General features: G+C 32.5%; 1 protein-coding gene and 1 long non-coding RNA gene across 5 annotated transcripts; both read right to left on the reverse strand.

Annotated features, from left to right (window-relative positions):
• Nucleotides 1–4473: 4473 nt before the first annotated feature.
• LOC101265121 (agamous-like MADS-box protein AGL15) lies at nt 4474–6856 on the reverse strand. Of its 4 annotated transcripts, none has more exons than XM_019213475.3 (7): nt 6560–6856; nt 6395–6456; nt 6023–6122; nt 5688–5729; nt 5507–5548; nt 5308–5360; nt 4474–4739 (listed from the first exon to the last, which is right to left on the reverse strand). In XM_019213475.3, exons 1-7 carry the CDS (start codon nt 6629–6631, stop codon nt 4691–4693), a joined length of 420 nt encoding a protein of 139 aa, XP_019069020.1. In that variant the 5' UTR covers nt 6632–6856; the 3' UTR covers nt 4474–4690. The 4 variants fall into 4 exon arrangements, with proteins under 4 accessions (XP_019069020.1, XP_019069021.1, XP_019069023.1 ...); XM_019213476.3 differs by having other exon boundaries at nt 5507–5545; nt 6560–6785; XM_019213478.3 differs by having other exon boundaries at nt 5503–5545; nt 6560–6700.
• A 9858-nt stretch (nt 6857–16714) lies between these two features.
• On the reverse strand, nt 16715–23164 carry LOC138348259 (uncharacterized). Its single transcript, XR_011220570.1, has 4 exons — nt 23091–23164; nt 22268–22343; nt 21560–21622; nt 16715–20996 (listed from the first exon to the last, which is right to left on the reverse strand). It is a non-coding gene; the product is annotated as an uncharacterized lncRNA (long non-coding RNA).
• Between the last annotated feature and the right edge of the window lie 890 nt (nt 23165–24054).

Raw genomic sequence — 24054 nt, forward strand, 5'->3', positions numbered from 1 at the left:
TTTCTTTGCATTCATGCCCTCCCCTATTTATATACAAAAAGAAAATATTAATAAAATTATATACATTTTTATTTATTTTCATTTAAATTAAAGTGATAAAGAAAGGGTATGATAGAGTGGTCCTGCAGAGCATGATAAAAGAATACACGTGCAGCCGTTGTTTTTATTAAGCGTGATGTTGATATAATGGATCTTGAATGAAGAATGGACGGTCAGGATTGGCTGATGTAGAATCAATGTTGATGTTTTTTTTTTTAAAAAAAAAATACGTTTATAACCATCTCTTCTAACTAATTCAGATTTATGTCATGAAAATTTAATATCTAGCAAGATCGAGATAGTAGAGATGCATCACTGTAAAATAATATGAATGACGACAAGTAAATTCTATAGTTAATTAACACGATTTATCAGTTTTACTTAATTTTTATTTAATAACAAATTTAAAAATAAATGTAAGCTATGAGTTATCTAATGGTGGATTAGCTACATAACTATAGCTACCACTTCCAAAATGACCATGATTCAAAAGAAAAATGATATTCTATAGTCATTGTTACAAGTATTTCAAACTTTAGTTACTTTTAAGTATCAAAGAATTTTTTTAGTTTTAGTTTTATAATAAAGATATTTTCTATATACTATTGATCATTGGTGTGAAGTGGAAGAAAAAGAATGTCACAAGTAGAGTTTTGAATAACACAATCTTTTTGATTTTTTATTATACTTTTTTTGGATTGAACATATATATATATATATATATTAAAAAATGTTTATAGGATTTTCATGCAACACATATGGACGACACAAACAAACACGTCTCTTATTATATATAAGATCCTATAATTAGTACTTTACAATATCTTGGCCAACCATTATTGCACATTAAATATCAAATGACTACTTTACAATTTCATAGTGGTGATCTGGTTGTGATATGAAGTTGATTTTTAATGTTTTTAATGAAGTACTACAACTGTTTAGTTTCACCCTCTATGTTTCATATTGATATTGATGTTGATGCCTCAAATAATTTGAATTTGTATTTTGTTAAGCTTATTGAAGAAAAAAATGCTTTCTTGTACAAGATCATGTACTATGAGTCTTATGATAAATTTGATTGGTAGATTTACTGAAAACGAGAAGGTAATTCTTTAGGGAGGTGATAGAATTCATAAAGATTATTTAACGTTCTCTGCATATTATTTTAACTTTGAAAGGACCATACTGGGAATCAAAACCTGGCCATTGCACATGTAATATATAACTTTGAGCACGCACAAACAACTACTATATCAACTATCAAACAATCGCTTGTTGTCTAGGTGCTCACTAGGGTGTTTATGGTTCGGATTAAAATCAAATTAATCTAGTCATTTTTTATATTTATAAGATAAAATAGAATCAAATAAAAAAAGTAACCGTCGATTTGGTTCGATTTTTCTGATTTAAGAGTAATAATTTTTTTTAGGATATACGTATTTTGACAGACACAAACACTAGTACATGAACAATCTATAGAAAAATTATTGTGGCTCAATTAAGCAATTAAGTAATGCTAAAGTTATTATTTGACGAACAATGTGATTCAACTAAGAGAAAGTATGACTATCTTATGCGAGGTAATGTAGGTGAAGACTAAAATAGTGAATTTTGATGGATTTGGACTTAAGGTTGAATAGTTAAGCTAAATTTAAGTTTTAGACTTGAGAAAATGATAAACTGAAAAACTTAGGTTTATTAAATTTAACAAATATTTATATTTTATTTATAAATAATTATAAACTTTATATATCAAATTTCTCGTTCCAGTTATTTTTTAGTTAAAATCAAACCAAATCAAATATCAATTTTTTAAATCAGTTTGATTTTAATTGTGGTCGAGTTAATTTTTTTTTAACTATAACCAGAAACAACCCTAGTGCTCACTTTTAATTCTATACCATTTATATATATATATATTTAATACGAGATTAATGAATGCTCAAGCACCCTGCGCGCCCCAGATGCAACCTTAAACTGTATTTTTTTTGTTTACATAAACTACATATTCATCCAACCTTATTCTGTATTTTTTTTTAATGTAAACTACATATTTTTGTGTAATAATTCTCCAAGATTGGATCCTATCATATTTGATTCCATAATATTAAAAATATAGTAAGTTTAAGCTAATCAAGCCATAACCATAAGTCTAAATTTTAAATCTGTCTTTACGCCTAAACTTCAAAAATCGAAAACATATAATTAAAGATAAAATAATTATATCTCTTTCATCACACCTCTTTCTGATCAGTATGACAATTAAGTTGATACTAGTTTGAATTAAAATTATTATATAAGACAAAAACTTAAAATTTTTAAATTTTATCTTTTTGGGACGGTTCCAAACAAAGCATTATTATTTGGGGTGATTTGGCTAATTGGATTGGTGGCCTAACCTCAATTAAACGGTTAGGATTAAAAGTTGACCTCCTCTAATCTTGACACGTTGACTCTTTAATTACCAATCAAAAATTAATTAATTTTTGTTTTCCATAAGTATGTGACATCTACCTTTGCATCACCATCTTTGTTTCCATCTCTCTATATATAAAAACAATATTAGAAGATATAATATTTTTATGTATGCAAATAAATTTTCATAATGTTTTAAATCACATTGATAGTATAAGAATTTACACATTTGAAATATATAAAAATTCATTTTGGAAATAATTTTGAAATTTCTATGGAAATTATCTTGAAAGATTAAATCAAAAGTACTTAATTAGCTTCGTGCGGCATTTGTACTTTAATGGACTTTTAGGATGAACTAATTGTTTAATTTATTTTATTTTATTTAGCTTTATCATTATTATTAAGATTGTTGAGATTTTGGTATATCTACTAAACTACTTAAAGTCTTAAAGAAAATTAATGTATATTTTTTGCCTTCTGCATAACAAAATTCTAATTTAAGTTTTTATTACTTTCTTAGTTCAAGATCAGATTCATACACTACTAAAAAATGTGAATATTCAATAAATATTTTCATCAAAATTTCATTGAAAATATTTCAGACAAGTCAAATTTGAATGAAATCAGATTTTTTTTTTTAAGTAATGACACTTGGTGATTTTAATAATTTGTGATTTCAATTGATTTTGAAAGGAAAAATAAAAAAGGTTATGAAAAGGAAAAGTAACACAATTGGTCCATTTTTGGACATAATTTTGTTCTTTTCACTTTTATACTTTTTGTTTGTTCCACATTTTAAATATATCTTAAACACACAAAGTTATAACACAATCATTAGAATATTCTGATCCACATATTATGTTTGTCCAATTTTATAATTTTTAAAAATATTATTATCTTGAAAAAAAAAAGTTATTTGCTTATAAAATATATTCGACAAAATAATGATTCAAACGATATTTTATTTTTTTTGAAAAAAAAATCAAACAGTTAATTTCTATTTTGATGGCAAGTGTAACTAATATGCCATTATAAATATCATTTTCAATGAATCCATAAAAGTGATATATTTATTATCAAGTCCGAACAAAGATAATTTTTTTTTTAAAATAGATTGATCCAGCTGAATAACTCAAAAAATAAATTGTCTTATTTTATACCCAAGAAGTTTTATATTTCATTTTTGTAATAGAAAAAGCATGTGGTCCAAAAAAAAAGTGTGATTAAATTTAATTCCATATAATAATAAACAAAATTTTGATTTATTTGTATTGATATACCATATGATTATAAACTTAAAAAAAATAGAGAAAAATATTAGAAAGTAGGCTTGCAACCATTATAAGAGAATTATTATTAAATAAGTGAATAATTGTATTGAACCCTTCGTCATTTGAGTGACTAATCAAAATAATCATTAGACTAATGCATGCTAATAGTACTTAATTTAGAAAATAATTAGTTAACTAAAGAATGATGTGTACTTAAAAGAAAGGATAACCACAAAAATAACATTGTTTATTGGATGTTATAATATTTTCTAAAAAAATATTTTAAGAAAATACAAGGTCAATCTTAGATGATAACATGTGATATCGGTAATATTAAAATTCATAATACTTAAACCATCTAAAAATGATATAGAATGTGGTTTAGTTGATATAAATGACATAGATTTTAATTTGAAATCCAAAATTATTTATCAATTTTCATATTTTTTATAATTTAATTATTCAAAATTTAAAGTTCGTTGATGAAATGATCAAAATTTGCTTCAAATAGACTTAAGAAGGGAACAAATCACTACGTACTAAGAAGTTGTTCATTTTTAATACTAAACAAGTCACCTTATATGTTCGAATCTTATTATGAAATATTTTTTAGTAAAAATATTTTTTTTATTTAACAAGCTTCTGATCATTTCAAGTCTCAATACAATATATAACATGAAGTAAAGACAAAAGTAAATGAAACATCACACAACCACAACGATAGTATCAAACATAGAAAAAATTGAAAAAAAGATCAGTTTTAAATTTCAATTCTTCTTGATGAAATCAAAAGAAGAATCCAACTTTTGCAAACTTGTTCTAGTCACACATACAACTTTATTCCAATTTAGCTTTAACCAAGCCAATAAGCAAATATTAATGTAAAAAGTAAAGAGAGTTTTTATTTCAAATTGTGAAAGAGTAATATAAATCACTCTATGATCATACGATTTTCAACATCATTCACTTTTTGAGGGTTCCAGCTTCAAATTAGTATCAACAGCCAACCTGTAAAACATAAAATAAATATTAAAATTTATTTTCTAAATTGATCTTTCGTATACATAAAATTATAACCGTGCCTCAATTTCAAATAAATAAAGTTGACTTCATGAAATTATTACAAATCATATCAAACATTTAAACTAGTCAATATCTAATAAAATTTTTTTTAAGAAAGCACTAAAGTTTCTCAATGTACCAATAAGAATAATAATTGCACGATCTCAATCTCCAATAAGTTAGATTGACTATATGAAATTATCACTGCTTATATCGCTCTATTTAAACTTATATATAAAACTAATATTAGAAAAAAGTTTAACAAATTGAGGAATAAAAAAATTAGGAGAAATATATAATCAAAAGTGTCCTCCCATATCACTCAAATAAATTGAGTCGATTAAAAATCATTGATAAACTAAAAAGTTTTTAAAAAATCTGCATGCATTCATAAATGTTTTCAAATTTAGTCTTTAATTAATAATAGAACCATAGAGGTAAGTTTTTTTCTTTTTTTCTAAGAGGAAAACAAATATTAATAGTAATTGGAAGAAACAAAAGTGAATAGAATTACCTTAAATGCATTGAAGTGTCCGCTTCATCAAGAAAATTTTCTTTCATAGCAACCTGAATTTTCAATACATATATATACACATTTTTAAATATATTAGTAAATTTAATAAATAAAATTAGGAAAAATTAATAATTATAAATCACAATTATAATATTTAGAATATAACAATTTAAATGAGGTTAGAATTGTGGCTACTTGCTTGTTCAGGTAATATTGTGGCCTCAGTCATAGCCTCTTCCTGCTGGCAAAAGAAAAATTATAAGCCGCAAAAGGTAATTTTCAAGAAAATCATATAGTATAAAATCTTTTTAGTAAAATTTATGTCTTTAAATCACAATCGATTTCATCACGAGTTAGAGAAAATTTATATATATATATACCTCCGGCATATACGATTCAAATTGCCCCATCAACTTTCGTTCCTGAAATATAAAGAAAAAATAATCAAGAAAAAATGCCTTTTTTTCTCTCCTCGAATTTTAAATAGGGGTTATTTTCGAAATACATGTGATAACTAATTAAAAAAATTAATTCAACAAAAAATAATTTGGCGCATATAACATCACATGATTATTCAGGATCAAGGAAAAAATCTCACATAAAAAGATGTGATATAGACAATCGATTTTAATATAAACACTTCAAAGTCTCGATACCATAATGTCACAAATAATTGAAAAAATGAATATATATATATATATTTATTTATATATACCATGTGATCCTTGATACACAAAGCACCTTCTTTTAACATATGTTCCAGCTGCTGCAGTTCTGTGAAGCTCAAGCCATCAAGCTTTTTTGCCAGCAACCCACTACACATTATATCATACGAAAAAATTATTATTGATTAATATCATCAATAATAAAGATATTAGAGAAATATTGAATGTATAAAGTGTAATTATGATATGAATACGTCACACATATTGTTTGTTTTGACTTAATAAACTTAACATTTTTTTGTCCCTTAAACTATCATCATCGAACCTAAAATTCACATCATAATTCTATGGACACATTCTATCTCACAACCCTTTAGAAATTTTCTAATTTTAATATAAAATTTATAAGAAAAAAAACATACCTTTGCATCCTATGCAGCACTGCAATTTCTTCCTTGAGATTATCTAACTCAGTCTGAGGCTCCTAATTAATTAAAAAAAATTAAATTGGAAAAAAAAATTATTTTCCTAAAGTAAATGAATGATGTAATCAATTAGTTTATGTGAAAAAAATATATTTAACTTACCTCCTTAGTTGTGACAGTTTCAACTATTGCAGGTTCAGAATTAGGATTGTATCTAGCCAGAATATTTCCCATACTTCACAAAAAAAGAGATGTTACTGAATAGTAATAATATTAATAAACACAAACACTTTAACTTCTATTATAATTTCTTATCTAATAATAACAACAATAATAAAAACAAAAGAATTAAACACTTATTAAATGGGAGAAAGAAGCATAGACAAAAATCAAAATAAAAATATGACTCTATTAGTCGATTTAACATTCATTATTAAATGACGAATGATATTTTTAGGACTAGTGTTATAGTAATCCTTACTACTACAGAATAATATACTCGCGCACCTTCATATACATTGTTTTTTGGACAAAGGACAAAAATCAAATACTTTTTAATTACTGAAATTCCTCAAACTGATACAATAATATAAACGCTCATACATTAATTTGATGCGCGAGATACATTAATCGTTAAGTAAGATACATTACATTTTATACATGATACACTAATATGATGTACATTTTATACATGATACACTAATCTGATGCACTGATACATTAATTTTTGATGCGCAAAAATGAGAAATTTTAGGGATTTGTAAAACTAATAAGGGATAATGGTAATAAGAAAACTTAAAGGTGTGATTTTTGTCATTTTTCCTTATTTTTTTCAATCGAAAAGTTAAAAACTAACTATCAAGACTAGAGCTGTCAAAAAGGGCCGGCCCAGCCCCACCCTTTCCAAGTCTCGCGGGTCAAGGAATTCAAAAGGCTGGGGCGGGCTGACTCTTCATTAGGAAGGACCTGAATATCCTCAACCCAATCCAACCCTTGAAGGTCCGAGGGCTAGGCCGGGCTAGCCCTTTTTTTCTTTACAAACTTCTAATTCTATGACATCAAGAAAATCAGGAGATTGTCAATCAAATATGACAAACAATGGTATTGTTTTAATAATACTAACAAAAAGTCTAGTGGCACTGAATAAACGTATTGCAACAAAGGATAGAATGGTAAAGTGGGGAGTAACACATGACTTAATATGTTCCTTGTGTCAAGGGGTTTAAGAAAATATAGAGCATCTTTTTTTCGCTTGTAAGTTCACTGTTGGAGTATGGAATAAGATACTGGCATGGCAAGGAATACAATGAACTGGAATGAAGTGACATGAAGAATTACAATGGGCAATAAAGTATATGAAAGGCAAGAATAACACAACACAAGTTTACATCCGACAGATACTGCATTCCACATGTGGATAGAACGTAATTCCAGAATATTTCAATCCATCAGAGAAATGAGGAATACATGATTAGGCATATCATTAGTGAAATATATGGAAGATGATCTCAAGAGAAGAGGATAGACAGTAGACTATAACAACTAAATATGTATCCAGAGTATAGGAGTCGCAATAGTAGCTTAGAAGGTTAGATTAGGAAGTCTTGGAGCAAGATTGACCAAGTCTGCTGTTTTTTTCAGCTTTGTAAATGTTCATTTTGATAAATATAATGTTTACTTACCAAAAAAAAGAGTCTAGTGTAATTAGCATGTATCTCACATACCGGATACGCGAGCGAGATAAGTAAGTGATAAGCAAGATTGGAGGAGGCGAGGGTGCGAGAATTTGTCTATACATCCTATGGAGGAGGCGAGGGTGCGAGAATTTGTCTATACATCCTAGATACATGTGAATCTACTTTGATAGAGTGTACTAGAACATATTAACCTAATTTTGAGTTCATATATTCCGAGATATATATATCTGGACATACCAAAATCTAGTATGATTCATAATATTACAACATAGCGTGTATTTTAGTAATTAAATTATATGCTAGTTAGATTATTGTAAGTTACCCTAATAAAAAGTTTTGGCCCATGGGCCAACACCGACCCGTTCAAGCCTCAAGGGCTAAGGACTTCTATGGGCGTGCTTATAAGCCCTAGTTTTAAAAGGGTTTGAAGAATCTTATCCCAACCCTACCCCAATAACGGGTTGGGTTGGGCTGGCCCCATGAGCTAAGCCCATTTTGACGGCTCTAATCAAGACTTTAGGTTAATACATGCTCATACATATTCGCCGCTAGGAATAAGGAAATCAAGTCATGATATGGAAGAACACTTACATTTTTACTGAAATTTTAATACAAATAATCAATTTTGATTCACTATTTATTTTTACTAACTGGTATATATGATTAAAAACATACCTTGGCTTAGCATATTCATACAACTTTTCACTTTGAGAGTAAACTATTACTCCCACATCCACATCACACAAGATCGCTAATTCATTTGCCTTTTTCATAAGACTTTGACGTCTTTTCGAAAAAGTAACCAACCTATTAGATGTTTTCTCAATTTTCTTCAACTCAACTTTCCCTCTCCCCATTTTCTCTTTTTTTTTTCTTTCCTCTTAAATCTAAATAAAATGGTGATGGAGGAAATATAGATGGGAATGTGTTTATATAGCTATGTTGAGTGCTTGAAGTATGGAAAGTACTACTACATTTGAAAGGGAATATGGAAAGTAAATAATGTACTTTTCATTATGTTCTAAGATACTAAAAATGATAAAAGTATGATTTTTTCTATAACAAGGTAAGTTTGAATTTAGAATTTAGGTAAGATAACTTACTCGCACGTGCTGTCTATGTCAGATCAGACTATCTTACCATAGTTAAGTTAATGAGTAAAGGCCAACACGTGTCGGCTAATGATAGTTTAGAGAAAATAATATATAACTTCAGTATGTATGTCATGTCTTCATTGAACTGATGTAAGCATCGGATACGAGTACTAATTAATCTAGACTGGACATTTGTTGTCCAATTTGCTACATTTTTCATTCAAAACATTTTGAACGACCAAAATATTTTCTGAAAAACAAGTCATTAAGATATGTTTTGTACGACCAAAATATTTTCTGAAAAGCAAGTCATTCTCTAGAATTTGATTCCTTAATTTTTAGTATTATTCGGAATACTTTAAATCAAGTTGGCTGACTTTCTTATGTGAAAAATAGCTAAGTAATTATGTCCAGTGTACTGAAATCCTACTTATTGTTTGATTTTGTAGTATTAAGTCGTAAAAGACTAGTATGGGTGAGTTATGTTTTTTTCTCAGAGAGGTGGATCTACAATCCTGACTCGTTTGAGAGGTCATAAAAATCATAGTGAAGTAGATGAATTTTCTTTGATCATAAGCTAGATATTCTTTGTAAGATGCAAGAATTATTGTAATGTCTCATTTCTTGTGAATTTGCTTTTAATAATTAAATAACCATTTTACCCTAACCCGTAGCATTTCCATGCTTAGATTGTGTTTTCAAAAATAGTTGGTGTGGTCCCCTATGCAATCAAGTGTATTTTTAGATAATTTGACCTTTTTGAGTTGAAAATTTTCATGATACGATTGACTTCAATCAATATTTTGAGTCTCGAGTATAATATCTCGTAACTTGAAATAGCTAGTAATAAGCTAAGAAACCAAATATAATCACCTTTGGAAAGAAAAAGAAAAATCTGGAAATTTCCTAAGCTTAAGAAGTGAGTTTTGGTCATTTTCAAACGGTTATAACTTCTAGCTCAAGAGGAGTTAGGGTCATTTCTTTATAAGGTTGAAAAGACCTTGGTACCGAGTTTTCTCGATTTCGATGTCGTATGAGGGAGATATGCCTTTTGGAAGTTGAGTTGTTGGATTGAGGAAAGTCCAATCCGGATTTTTGCAGGGGTAGAGTAGTCTTTTCACCCTATTATTTCCTAATCCGTTTTAAGGGTTTATTAGGGGTAAAACTAAGACTTAAGTTAGTTTTTAGAAAATTGGAATAGCTTAGGGCTTGAGAGAAAAGAGAAAAGAAGAAGAAGAAAGGACAAAATATCAAGAATTCATCAAGAACGCCAAGATCTTCGAGTGAAATTAGTCGGGGGTGATCCCTATAAGGTACGTGATATCTTTAGATGTTGGGTTCTTTCACCCACACACCAACATGTTTAATTCAACGAGTTTGAATAGATTGAATAATGAATATTGATGTTCTTGATGAACAATTGTGTAATCCTTGTTGGTTGAGTTGTAGTTGATTTGATTCGTGTTTCCGTATTGTTTTTCGAGTTGAATCTATTGGGTATTGAGAGTATTAGTGATCCTAAGTGTTTGGGTAAAGATACATGGAAGTTTAGGAGGTTTAGAGATAAAAATCAAAGAAGAAAAGTCTGAGGACAATGACTTTCCGTTAAGCTCTGGCGCCCCACGCCTCTCAGAGCACTAGGGTTCCGTGGAGACCCCATTCTTTTCCTATCTTTTTGTACTAGTTCCTAAATGATGTATCCACATTTCTTAGTTGATTCCAACACTCTAAGGTACATCTAAATATCATGAAATCATCCATAAACATGAGATATGAACCTTGAATCCATAATCCAATTCAAGGTAAGTTAAGATTAAAGTCATAGAAGTTAAGAGTGAAGTCTAAAAGTTAAGAAGCAAGTCAAACTGAGTTCTTAAAGTTTCCTAGAGTCTTATGCAAACGTTTTAACTTCATTTTAATGCTCAAGTTTAGAGTTAAAGAAAGAGTAAAGAGTTGAGTTCATTTATCAAAAGATACAAAGGGAATAAGTATTCCCTAGAAAGATTATAAATGTTTTCACATTTAAGTTAAGAGGAAACTAAGATTTCTCAAAAGATTTTTGAACATGAAAAGGGAACATTTATTCCAAGAGAACTTTTAAAGCTTAGTGTTGAGATATTTTCTCAACCCAAAGAAAGAAATTTGATTTTTAAAAGCATGAGCTAAAGTATATTTTGAGAGTAGTATTGAGCACCGATATGCGGATGAAAGTTCGTATTAACTCAAGTCTCCATGAAAACTATGTACCCATCATGGGTATTAACAGATCATACTTTTTAGATGATCACGTAAGTTAAGCTAGTGGATCCAATAATTTAAGTAATTCTATTCGACAGTAAAGTATAGAACAATTCTAGAAGTATGAGCAAGACGTTGTATCACCACATAGGCTCATAATGGTGGTTGTCGGTTAGAGAATCTCTCATAGAACTATATGACTTTCATATATTAGTAAAATTGAGTTTGTTATTGTATTTTCTTTAATAAACTAAGTTGTCTTACTGTTTTACAAAGATTTATATATCACATATGTTTTAAACTGCTTTATATATATACACACACACACACACATTAAGTTGAGTAGAGCAAAGATAAGTTCATCTAATTCTCATCAAGCTTAAGTTGTTGTTTAGCATTCCAAATCGCATACTCGTACATTCATTATACTGATGTCAGTTGGCCTACATCGTCTTATGATGCAGACGCAGTAACTAGGATTAGCATCCAGCGTCTCCTTGATCCAGTGTGAGCACTCAGATTCAGTGTTGAGCCTCCTTGCATTTTGGAGGATCCTTATTATTGTTTTTCAGGCTTTCATTTATTGAATATTGTGGGATTTGTCCCAACATTCATCATTATATTTTTAGAGGTTTCGTAGATGGATGGTCAGTTAGTTTAGTTGAGTCTCTTTTATTTCATATGTTATATGTTGAGACTTAAGTTCCATTTTGTCTAAGACTTTAATTTAAGTTATTTATGAGGTGTTCTTGTTTTATAATTGAGTTAAGTCTTCCACTGAGTTAAGTAAGCCAGACTAAGGGTTCACTCAAGGCCAACAATGATGATTAGGTGCCAACCACGTTCAGGGTGTAGGCTCGGGGAATGACATCGAGCGTCACATAGAAATTTCATCAGTTCCACAGAACGTGGAATGCCAAATTTGAGTTAGTAAGGTGGTTGGTAAGGTTTTCACGTCCTAAGGTTGAGTTTTTGACGTTTGGGTGAGAAGTTGAGATTTAAGCCTTATGTAACATCACACAATTTGAAATGACTAAGAATAAGCTAAGAAACTAAAAGTATTTATTTTTGGAAAGAAAGGGAAAAATCTGGAAAATTGACGAAGTTAAGAAAGTTAGTTTTGGTCATTTTCAAACGGCCATAACTTCTAGATCAGGATGAGTTAAAGGTAGTTCTTGATATGGTTGGAAAGATCTTAGAGACATATTTCCAATACCGCCGAGTTAGCGCATTTTCAATATAGTATGAGGGAGTTATGCTTATTGGGAGTTGGCTATTGAAGTAAGGAAAGTCCAAATCTGAATTTAAGAAAGGGCACACAAGTCTTTTCTACAATTAATTTTCTATTTCATTTTAGGGGGTTATAAGGGTAAAAACAAGTCTTAATTCAGTTTTGGAAAATAAAAATCATGCTTAGGGCTTGGAGAAGAGAGAAAAGAAGAAGGAAAGGGAGAAAAGTCAAGAAATCGCTACAAACGTTAAGATTTGCAAGTGAAATTCGTCGCGGGTGATCCCTATCAAGGCATGTGAGATTTTTTAGTGTTGCATCAGTTCACCCACACACCAAACTTGTTTCGAATCAGTGATTTTTGATTTGGTTGAATGAGAATAGTGAAGTTCTTGAAGAACATTGTTGAATCCTTGTTGATTGAGTTGTTTGAATGCCTAATGTTGAATTGATTCGTAATTCCGAGTTGTTTTTAGAGTTAAATTTATTGGGTATTGAAGGTACTAATGATACTAAGAGTTTGGAAAAAGAACTATGGAGGTTTAGGGGTTTAGAGTTGAAAAATGAGTTAAGAAATTGTCTGGGCAAAGCCTGGCGCGGCGCACCCCATCTGTGCCAGAAGGCCTGGGGCGGCGCGCCTGTAGTGCGCCAAATTAGGCCTCTGAACTTGAGTCCTGGCACGACGCGCCTAGGACGCGCCCAAATTGGCTTTTTCCACCCAATTTTTGTAACTTAGTCCGATTAAGCCCTTCTAAGGTGTTTTAACACTTTCTAATGATTCTAATTACTCTAAATAACCCCTAATCGTATAGAAATCATCCAGAAATAAGAATTTACAACCTTGAATTCATAACTTCAAATTCAAGGAAAAGTAAGAACCAAGTCTAGAGAATTCGTAAAGTCCTGTCAATAAGTCTTTTGCAAATACTTTAAACTTGTATTAAGACTTAAAGATTAGGTTGTGTAAGGATTAAAGATGAGAAGAAGAAGTTTATTTCAAGTTTCATAAGTCTTTCAAAAACATTCTATGTGTCGTTTTATAAGATCAAGTGAATTTTGAGTAAAGTGAAGTATTCCTTCAAAGCATTTTATGGGAACCAAGTATCCCAAAGGAAATTAAAATGTTTTCACATTTAAAAAAAAGGGAAACTGAGATTTCCAAAGAGCCTTCAGGCTAGTTTTTAGTTAAATAAAAATACTTTCTAAATGAAGCAAGTAGGGAAACTGAGATTTCCAAGATAGCCTTTGAGCTAAGTATTTTGAGCACTAATCAAATCACAGAATCAATATGTTTTTAAAATGTAAGAGTCAGTATATTTTGAGATTAGTATTGAGCACTGATATGAAGGAGAGTTCAGACAACTCACAACCCCTATAAACCTTGTAGTCACAATGGGTGAAAAAGGATCAAACTTTTTTGATGAAATCTTTTCGCATTAGATTAGTGGATCCATTAGGCAGTTCAAGTATTATACCTTTGACCGGGTATAGGATGCGCTGACAGTGTGAGGTAGATTGTTGTATCATCACTGTAGCTCTTAAGTGATGATTGTTGGTTAGAGAAACACCCAGAGAAATTAAATGTATTTATATATATACATCAATTCATTTGTATTGTTACATACATCTCAAAGTTATTTGTATCCTTGTATACATTCAGAATTTACAGCATGTTTCAAACATCTTTTCTTTATATTGCACTTGTCTTTAAATTGCATTATATGGAAATGAGTCAGTTTTATTGAGTGATGTTATTCATAACTTGAGCAGAGCCAAAGTAAGTATTCCTTCTTACTCTCTTCAAGCTTTAGTCATTTTATTATTCAACTCACATACTCGTACTGTTACGACCCAAAATGAATCGTGAGTGGCACCCACACTTAACCTACTAGGTGAGCGAACCAACCAATCTAAACCTCAACATTTACCAATAGTTCAATTATGAATAACAAAAAAATGTGGAAGATCCAAAAGATACTAAACAACCAATTTAAATAAGCTTTTAAAGTTTAACACTTCTTATCCCCAAAATCTGGAAGTCACCACATCAAGAACATCTATCCTCAAATTACTAAGTCTAAGAGTATTTAAGAAACCAAAATAAGTAAAAAGATGGTCCATGTCCAAATTTCAAAGACATCAAGATGTGAATGAGAGAATCCAGCACGAGCTAGAAATAATAGCTCACCCTGAACTTTGATGTGTTGGAGACTGACTAGAGCTGAGGGCGAGTTGAAGTCGATGGTTCACTTGCTGCACTCCACAAATAACAAAGAAGAAAATACAAGTAGGGGTCAGTACAAGGAACACGTACCGAGTAGGTATCATCGGCCAAGTCAAAATAGAAATCAATATATATTAAACAATAGTATAAAATCAACTACAATACTTAACAGGTGGCAAACAACAAACACATGAACCATTGACAGTAACACCATAATAGGTACACCATCAATCACAACATCAAGCACACCTATGAGGACTCATGCCTCCACACCATACTCATTTGGAAAATAGGTTCTTTGAAATTAAGTATATTAAGTTACTTCAAGATTTCTTGCATTTAATGTTATTGTGTCGGAACGTGACACTCCGATCCCATAATACCGTGTCGGAACGTGACACTCCAATCTAATAATACTGTGTAGGAATGTGACACTCTGATCCAATTATCTCATTATTTTATTTCATCAAGCCTTCTTTATTCAAGGCGTCATTTTACTAGAGAGGGTTCAAAATTAGAAATTCAACAATCTCATAATTTTAGGCCAACCACAAACCACACAATCAAGACATACAACCACACAATCAATTACATAGGAGACTTTACAATATCACTTAATACATATCAATCTCTATTGAGAGTTTATCTATCAAATAGAAATAAACCATAACCTACCTCCACCGAAGAACCGAGTCAAGCAACTACTTCTCCAACATTTTTCCTTTCATTATTGCTTACGAACCCTTCCAATCTATCAAGTATATATCATACAAGGTGTAAGTTCACAAGGCCATAAACATTCCGATTATTCTGTGTCTAGTCTATACACATCAATTCACCTAATCCTATAATCACTTTCTTAAAGTTTAAACCTAAGGGTAAGTCTTAGTTCTTCCAATTAGCATAATTTTAATGAAATTTAAGTAATTCAATACAACAAATATTTAATTACCTGTCACAATATACTAAAACTCTACTTATAGGATGATGGTAAATAGTAAACTTAAAATTAAGACACTAGTTACGGAAACCAATAGCAATTATATACTGAATGTAAGCCTCTATGACTATCACCTAATAATTGCAAATATTAACTAATGCTTGACTATTTCAATTTGTATAAAAAAAATAATTGAAAACCCAGACATAAACAAAAATAACAAATTGAATCATTCAAATTGTTATTTAACCATAACATTAACACCCTATTCCATAAATAACCATAACTGTTCAATTGCACAAAAATATAATATATAATAACCTTCCCTCCAACATTAACTTTTAAGCATTAATTGTTTCACTTGTAATCTCACCAATCATCATGCCTACAACTTTGTATTTTTCCAATTCTGTTATCTTTTTGCACACTAACATAAAGAAATAATTCTATATTCACTACAATTATATGCAAACCCGATTTCTCCAAATCAAAGTATAATTATAATAATAATAATAGTTTTCACATCTACACAATTCATCAAATTCATATATGCATACTAAAGTTACCTGAAGCACTCGTTCGCCTCCTTAGTGATTGTGTCGCCGTTCCTCTTAGGTTTCTAACTCAAGATAGGAATTCCTAATTATTATTATTATTAGGACTAATTATAATAAATGATAAAAGTGACCCACTATTAATTTTAATGTTATTTTATTTAACCATCAATTAAAAAAATTAGTAAAAGTACCCAATTAATTGTATAATTATTGTCATGAATAGTCCAAAACACCCATTACAAATCTATCGAAAAGTATTTCATCAAAGAACAAATTTTAGTGCTCAAAACAGCTGAATGGGTTGTTACAATAGATACCAATTTACCCATCGTTCGTCCTCGAACGATCATAGGAATGAAAAGCGAGGGCGAGAAAGAGTACCTGAATCTGTGAAAAGATGTGGATATCTTTCTTGCATATCAACCTCACTCTCCCAAGTGGACTCTTCAACTGGCTGATTTTTCCACTGAACCTTGATAGATGCAATCTCCTTCGACCTCAACTTGCGGACCTCCCTATCTAGAATAGAAACAGGATCTTCCTCATAAGACATATTCTCATCAAGAAGAACTGAATCTCAACGAATAATGTAGTTTCCATCACCATGGTATTTTTTCAGCATAGACACATGAAATATCGGGTGCACTCCAGACAGTCCTGGAGGCAAGGCTAATTCATAGGCCACCTCCCCCACGCGCTTGAGTACTTCAAATCGTCCAATATATCTCGAACTTAGCTTACCTCTCTTACCAAATCGCATCACACCTTTCATGGGTGAAACCTTCAGCAAGACTTGTTCACCCTCCATAAAATCCAAGTCTCTAACCTTTCGATCTGCATATTCCTTCTTCCTACTCTGAGCTGCTAAAAACTTTTCTTGAATAAACTTCACTTTCTCTAATGATTCCTTAAGAAGATCAGTTTCCCAAGGTCTAACCTCAAATGTATCAAACCAACCAATGGGGGACCTACATCTCCTCCCATACAATGCCTCAAATGGCTCCATATCAATACTCGAGTGATAGCTATTGTTGTATGAAAACTCTGCTAAAGATAAAAATTTAAGTCAATGACCACCAAATTCTATCACACATGCACGAAGCATATCCTTCAACACCTGAATCGTTCGCTCAGACTGACCATTGGTCTGAGGGTAAAATGCAGTACTAAGATCCAGCCTTGTACCTAATTCAGCATGTAATGTTCTCCAAAACTTAGAAGTAAGTTGTGTACCTCTATCTGATATGATGGAAAGTGGAACTCCATGCAATTGAACAATTTCTGAGATATAGAGTTTGGCTAACTTCTTTGCATTGTGAGTCATCTTGATCGGAATGAAGTAAGTAGACTTAGTTAACCTGGCAAAAATTACCCAAATAGAATCATACTTACCCAATGTCTTTGGAAGACCAACTACGAAATCCATTGCAATTCTTTCCCACTTCCATTCAGGAATGGACATTCTCTGAAGTATCCCTCTAGGACTTTGGTGTTCATACTTTACCTGCTGACAATTCGGGCATTAGGCAACAAAATCAACAATGTCACGCTTCATTCTACTCCACCGAAAATTTTGCTTTAGATCACAATACATCTTGGTTGCACCAGGATGTATAGAATACCTTGAACTATGAGCCTCTGTAAGAATAGTGTGAATCAAATCATCCACACGGGGCACACATACCCTTCCCTTAATCCTCAAGATGCCTTTTTCATCAATTACTGTCTCTTTAGCCTCTCCTCGCAATACCATATCTCGGATTCGGCTCAGCTTCTCATCAGCAAACTGATTTCCCTTAATCTTGTCAAGAAAAGAAGATCTTGCCTCCACACAGGCCAAAAATCCTCCTTTCTCTAGTACTTCCAGCCTCATAAAGTCATTAGCCAAAGTCTGAACCTCTCTAGCCAATGGGCATCTAGAAACCTTTAAGTGGGCTAAACTACCCATGATCCCTGCTTTTCTACTTAAAGCATCTGCCACAACATTAGCTTTTCCTGGGTGAACAAAATAGTAATATCATAGTCTTTCAATAGTTCCATCCACCTTCTCTGCCTCAAATTCAAATCTTTCTGAGTAAAGACATAGTGTAAACTACGATGATCTGTATAAACTTCACACTTGACCCCATATAGATAATGTTCTCCATTGCTTTAATGCAAATACAACTGCAGCCAACTCCAAATCATGGGTCGGATAGTTACGTTCATGCACTTTTAATTGTATCGAAGCATAAACAATTACATTCCTCTCCTGCATTAGCACTGCACCCAAACCAGAATAAGATGCATCACAATAAATAATAAAATTCTTACCTTCCACTGGCAAGGTAAGAATTGGTGCAGTAGTCAACAAGGTCTTGAGTTTCTGGAAGCTTTCTTCACATTCGTCCGACCATACAAATGGAACATTCTGCTTAGTCAAATTTGTAAGCTGGGAAGCAATAGAAGAAAATCCCTTGACGAATCGACGGTAGTAGCTAGCTAAACCAACAAAGCTCCTTACCTCTGCAACATTAGTAGGTCTTACCCAACTCTTCACTGCATCAATCATAGAAGGATCCACCATCACTCCATCCTTAGAAACCACGTGCCCCAAGAAGGACACTGAATCAAGCCAAAACTCACACTTGGAGAATTTGGCATAAAATCTTTTCTCCCTTAACAACTCCAATACAATTCTCAAATGCTCCTCATGTTCTTTCCTGCTCTTTGAGTATATCAGTATATCATCAATGAATACAATAACAAAAAGGTACAGATATGGGTAAAAATCCCGTTCATCAGGCTCATAAAAGCAACAGGGGCATTCGTAAGCCCAAAAGACATTACTAAGAATTCATAATGCCCATACCTGGTTTGAAAAGCAGTCTTTGGCACGTCTGTTGCCCGTATTTTCAATTGATGATAACCAGATCTCAAATAAATTTTAGAGAAGACACAAGCATCTTGTAAATGATCGAACAAATCATCAATGCGAGGAATGGGATACTTGTTCTAAATAGTTACCTTATTCAGTTGCCTTTAGTCTATGCACATTCGAAAACTTCCATCTTTCTTCTTCACAAATAAAACAGGAGCACCCCAAGGGGATGCACTCGGTCTAATAAAACCTTTACCTAATAACTCCTGAAGTTGGGCCTTTAACTCCCTTAACTCAGCTGGAGCCATTCTATAAGGGGGAATGGAAATGGGGCGAGTACCCGGCTCCAGATCAATACAAAAATCAATATCCTTATCCAGTGGCATACCAGGTTGGTTTGCAGGAAACACATCCAGAAACTCACGGACTATCGAAACAGACTCAATCGAAGGTACTTTGGAAGTATCATCCCTAAGATGTGCCAAGAAATCTAAACAACCCTTACTAACCATCCTCTTAGCACGAGAAAAAGAGATAATACGAACTGGGGGGGTAAATATAGTCACCCTCCCACACTAACGGATCTGTCCCAGGCTTGGCCAATGTCACAATTTTAGCATTACAATCTAAGATTGCACATTTGGAGAAAGCCAAGTCATACCCAGAATTACATCAAAATCAACCATTTCTACAATAATCAAATCTACATAAGTATTGCTCCCCACAAAAGTCACAAAGCAAGACCTATACACCTTTTCAACTATCACAGACTCACCCACATGAGTAGAGACACGAATAGGCATGTCAAGCAATTCACAATATAAATCAAGACTAGTAGCAAATGAGGAAGATACATATGAAAATGTGGATCCAGGATCAAACAATATGGAAGCCATGCAATCACAGACCAAAAGAGTTTATGTGATAACAACATCAGATGTCTCTACTTCAGACCTCCCGGGGAAAGCATAACAATGGGCCCTATCACCTGTCTTTCCATTGCCCCTACCAAGCTGCGCTGCAGTAGTTCCGACTTGCCGGCCACCCCGACTGAATTGGTGACCACCATTACCTTGGCCACCACGTCCTCCAGAATAGCGGCATCTAGCATGACCACATCTACCTCTAACTACTGGGGGTCTGTAACTCTGTTTTGGACAAAATTTCCTAATATGTCCAGCCTCTCCACATCCATAACAATTCCAGGAGTTAAGTATAGGTCTCTGTGAAAATGACGATGTCTGGAGATAACCTCCAAACTTAGAAAAAGGCTGGTCGGTCTGCGACGGGCCCCCAGCTGAAGCCTGCAATGAAGACTGAATAGGACGGGTTGGGTAACCTCCTGAACTCTGCCCTCTGGAGTAAGAACCACTAAACTCACCTTCCTTACAGAAATTCTTAAATGTCGACGTCATGGTGAAGTCGTCTGGCTTCATCCCCTCTACCTCTATCACAAAATCAACCACTTCCTGAAAGGATTTTGCTGCAGCAACTACTTGTAAGGCTGGGATCTGCAAATCTGACCTCAATCCTTTCATAAAGCGGTGAATCCGCTCTTGTGGACTGAAGCAAAGCTGAGTGGCATAACATACCTGGATAGTGCACGAAATTTGGCCTCATAAGCAGAAACAGACATCCTTCCTTGCTCTAGGCTCAGTAATTCATCTCTCCACCTCGAGTTACAGCACCAATGGTTGGCTCAGACGCACCCTGTCTTGCAGGTGTTGGTGTTGGCACAGTTGTTGCTCTAGTTCTAACCATCTGCGAAATAGAGTGAGGATGTCAGATACCAATTTGTATCACCTAGATACCAATTAGATCCAAGTAATAAAATGAAAGAAAGAAAGAATGGAGTTTTCCTAAAGTCTTATAGCCTCTCGAAGAAAAGTAAAGGCGTCCCCATACTATTCCTCAAGACTCTACTATACTTGTCCTTGTGTGATGAGACCAGCGAACCTAACGCTCTGATATCAAGTTTGTCACGACCCAAAACGAATCGTGAGTGGAACCCACACTTAACCTACTAGGTGAGCGAACCAACAAATCTAAACCCCAACATTTACCAATAGTTCAACTATGGAAAACAAAAAAAATGCGGAAGATCCAAAAGATACTAAACAACCAATTTAAATAAGCTTTTAAAGTTTAACACTTCTTATCCCCAAAATCTGAAAGTCACCACATCAAGAACATCTATCCTCAAATTACTAAGTCTAAGAGTATTTAAGAAACCAAAATACGTAAAAAGATGGTCCATGTCCAAATTTCAAAGACATCAAGATGTGAATGAGAGAATCCAGCACGAGCTAGAAATAATAGCTCACCCTGGACTCTGATGTGCCGGAGTGACTAGAGCTGAAGGGGAGTTGAAGTCGATAGTTCACTTGCTGCACTCCACAAATAAGAAAGAAGAAAATACAAGTAGCGGTCAGTACAAGGAACACGTACTGAGTAGGTATCATCGGCCAACTCAAAATAGAAATCAATATATATTAAACAATAGTATAAAATCAACTACAATACTTAACAGGTGGCAAACAACAAACACATGAACCATTGACAACAACACCATAATAGGTACACCATCAATCACACCATCAATCACACCTATGAGGACTCATGCCTCCACACCATACTCATTTGGAAATAGGTTCTTTGAAATGAAGTATATTAAGTTACTTCAAGATTTCTTACATTTAATGTTATTGTGTCGGAACGTGACACTCCGATCCCATAATACCGTGTTGGAACATGACACTCCGATCCAATAATACCGTGTTGGAACGTGACACTCCAATCCAATTATCTCATTATTTTATTTCATCAAGCCTTCTTTATTCAAGGCGTCATTTTACTAGAAAGGGTTCAAGATTAGAAATTCAACAATCTCATAATTTTAGGCCAACCACAAACCACACAATCAAGACATACAACCACACAATCAAGTACATAGGACACTTTACAATATCACTTAATACATATCAATCTCTATTGAGAGTTTATCTATCAAATAGAAATAAACCATAACCTACCTCCACCGAAGAACCGAGTCAAGCAACTACTTCTCCAACACTTTTCCTTTCATTATTGCTTCCGAATCCTTCCAATCTATCAAGTATATATCATACAAGGTGTAAGTTCACAAGGCCATAAACATTCCGATTATTTAGTGTCTAGTCTATACACATCAATTCACCTAATCCTATAATCACTTTCTTAAAGTTTAATCCTAAGGGTAAGTCTTAGTTCTTCCAATTAGCATAATTTTAATGAAATTTAAGTAATTCAATACAACAAATATTTAATTACCTATCACAATATACTAAAACTCTACTTATAGGATGATGGTAAATAGTAAACTTAAAATTAAGCCACTGATTACGGAAACCAATAGCAACTATATACTGAATGTAAGCCTCTATGACTATCACCTAATAATTGCAAATATTAACTAATGCTTGACTATTTCAATTTGTATAAAAAAAATAATTGAAAACCCAGACGTAAACAAAAATAACAAATTGAATCATTCAAATTGTTATTTAACCATAACATTAACACCCTATTCCATAAATAACCATTACTGTTCAATTGCACAAAAATATAATATATAATAACCTTCCCTGCAGCATTAACTTTTAAGCATTAATTGTTTCACTTGTAATTTCACCAATCATCATGCCTACAACTTTGTATTTTTCAATTCTGTTATCTTTTTGCACACATAAAGAAATAATTCTATATTCACTACAATTATACGCAAACCCGATTTCTCCAAATCAAAATATAATTATAATAATAATAGTTTTCACATCTACACAATTCATCAAATTCATATATGCAAACTAAACCTACCGGAAGCACTCGTTCGCCTCCTTAGTGATTGTGTCGCCGTTCCTCTTAGGTTTCTCACTCAAGATAGGAATTCCTAATTATTATTATTATAAGGACTAATTATAATAAATGATAAAAGTGACCCACTATAAATTTTAATGTTATTTTCTTTAACCATCAATTAAATAAATTATTAAAAGTATCCAATTAATTGTATAATTATTGTCATGAATAGTCCAAAACACCCATTACAAATCTATCGAAAAGTATTTCATCAAAGAACAAATTCTAGTGCTCAAAATAGCTGAATGGGTTGTTACACGTACATTCAATGCACTGATGCGAGTTGGCCTGCATCATATCATGATGGAGACGTAGGTAATCAGGATCAATGTCACCCAACGCCTCGTTGATCCTGCTGAGAACTCGGAGTCAGTGGTGAGCCTCCTTGCATTCTGGTTGACACATTTATTCGCTTTTCAATCTTTCTTTTTATTGGATGTTGTGGAGTCTGTCCGTACATTCATTTTAGTATTATAGAGGCTTCATAGACAGTCAGACATTTTAGTATTGAGTCTCTCATTTTTTTATTGTTGGCATTTTTGCTATGAGACTTAAGTGTATTTTTTGACCAATTTATTTACTTTAAGTTGTTTAATGAGAATATTGCATTGAGTCAAGTCTTCCTCTGAGTCAAGTACGCCAGACCAAGGATCTGCTCGAGGCCAACAATGGTCATCAAGTGCCGTCACGTCCAGGGTGTAGGCTCGGGGCGTGACACCTTAAGAGTGGTCTAGGAGGGTTATTATATTATTTATACTCTTTTAAAAATTCAAATATTCCATTGAGTCTAAAATGTCTAATCTAGTGGGGTAGCATGTACAATTTATTTTATCAAAATCCAAACAATTTCTAAGGCATGATAGGAGACTTCTACTTAAGCTTTATCTGTATTTTGGTGCCTGGTGCAAGAGGACTACATTCG

This window comes from Solanum lycopersicum, chromosome 4, assembly GCF_036512215.1.
Source record: "Solanum lycopersicum chromosome 4, SLM_r2.1".
Classification (NCBI taxonomy): Eukaryota; Viridiplantae; Streptophyta; class Magnoliopsida; order Solanales; family Solanaceae; genus Solanum; species Solanum lycopersicum.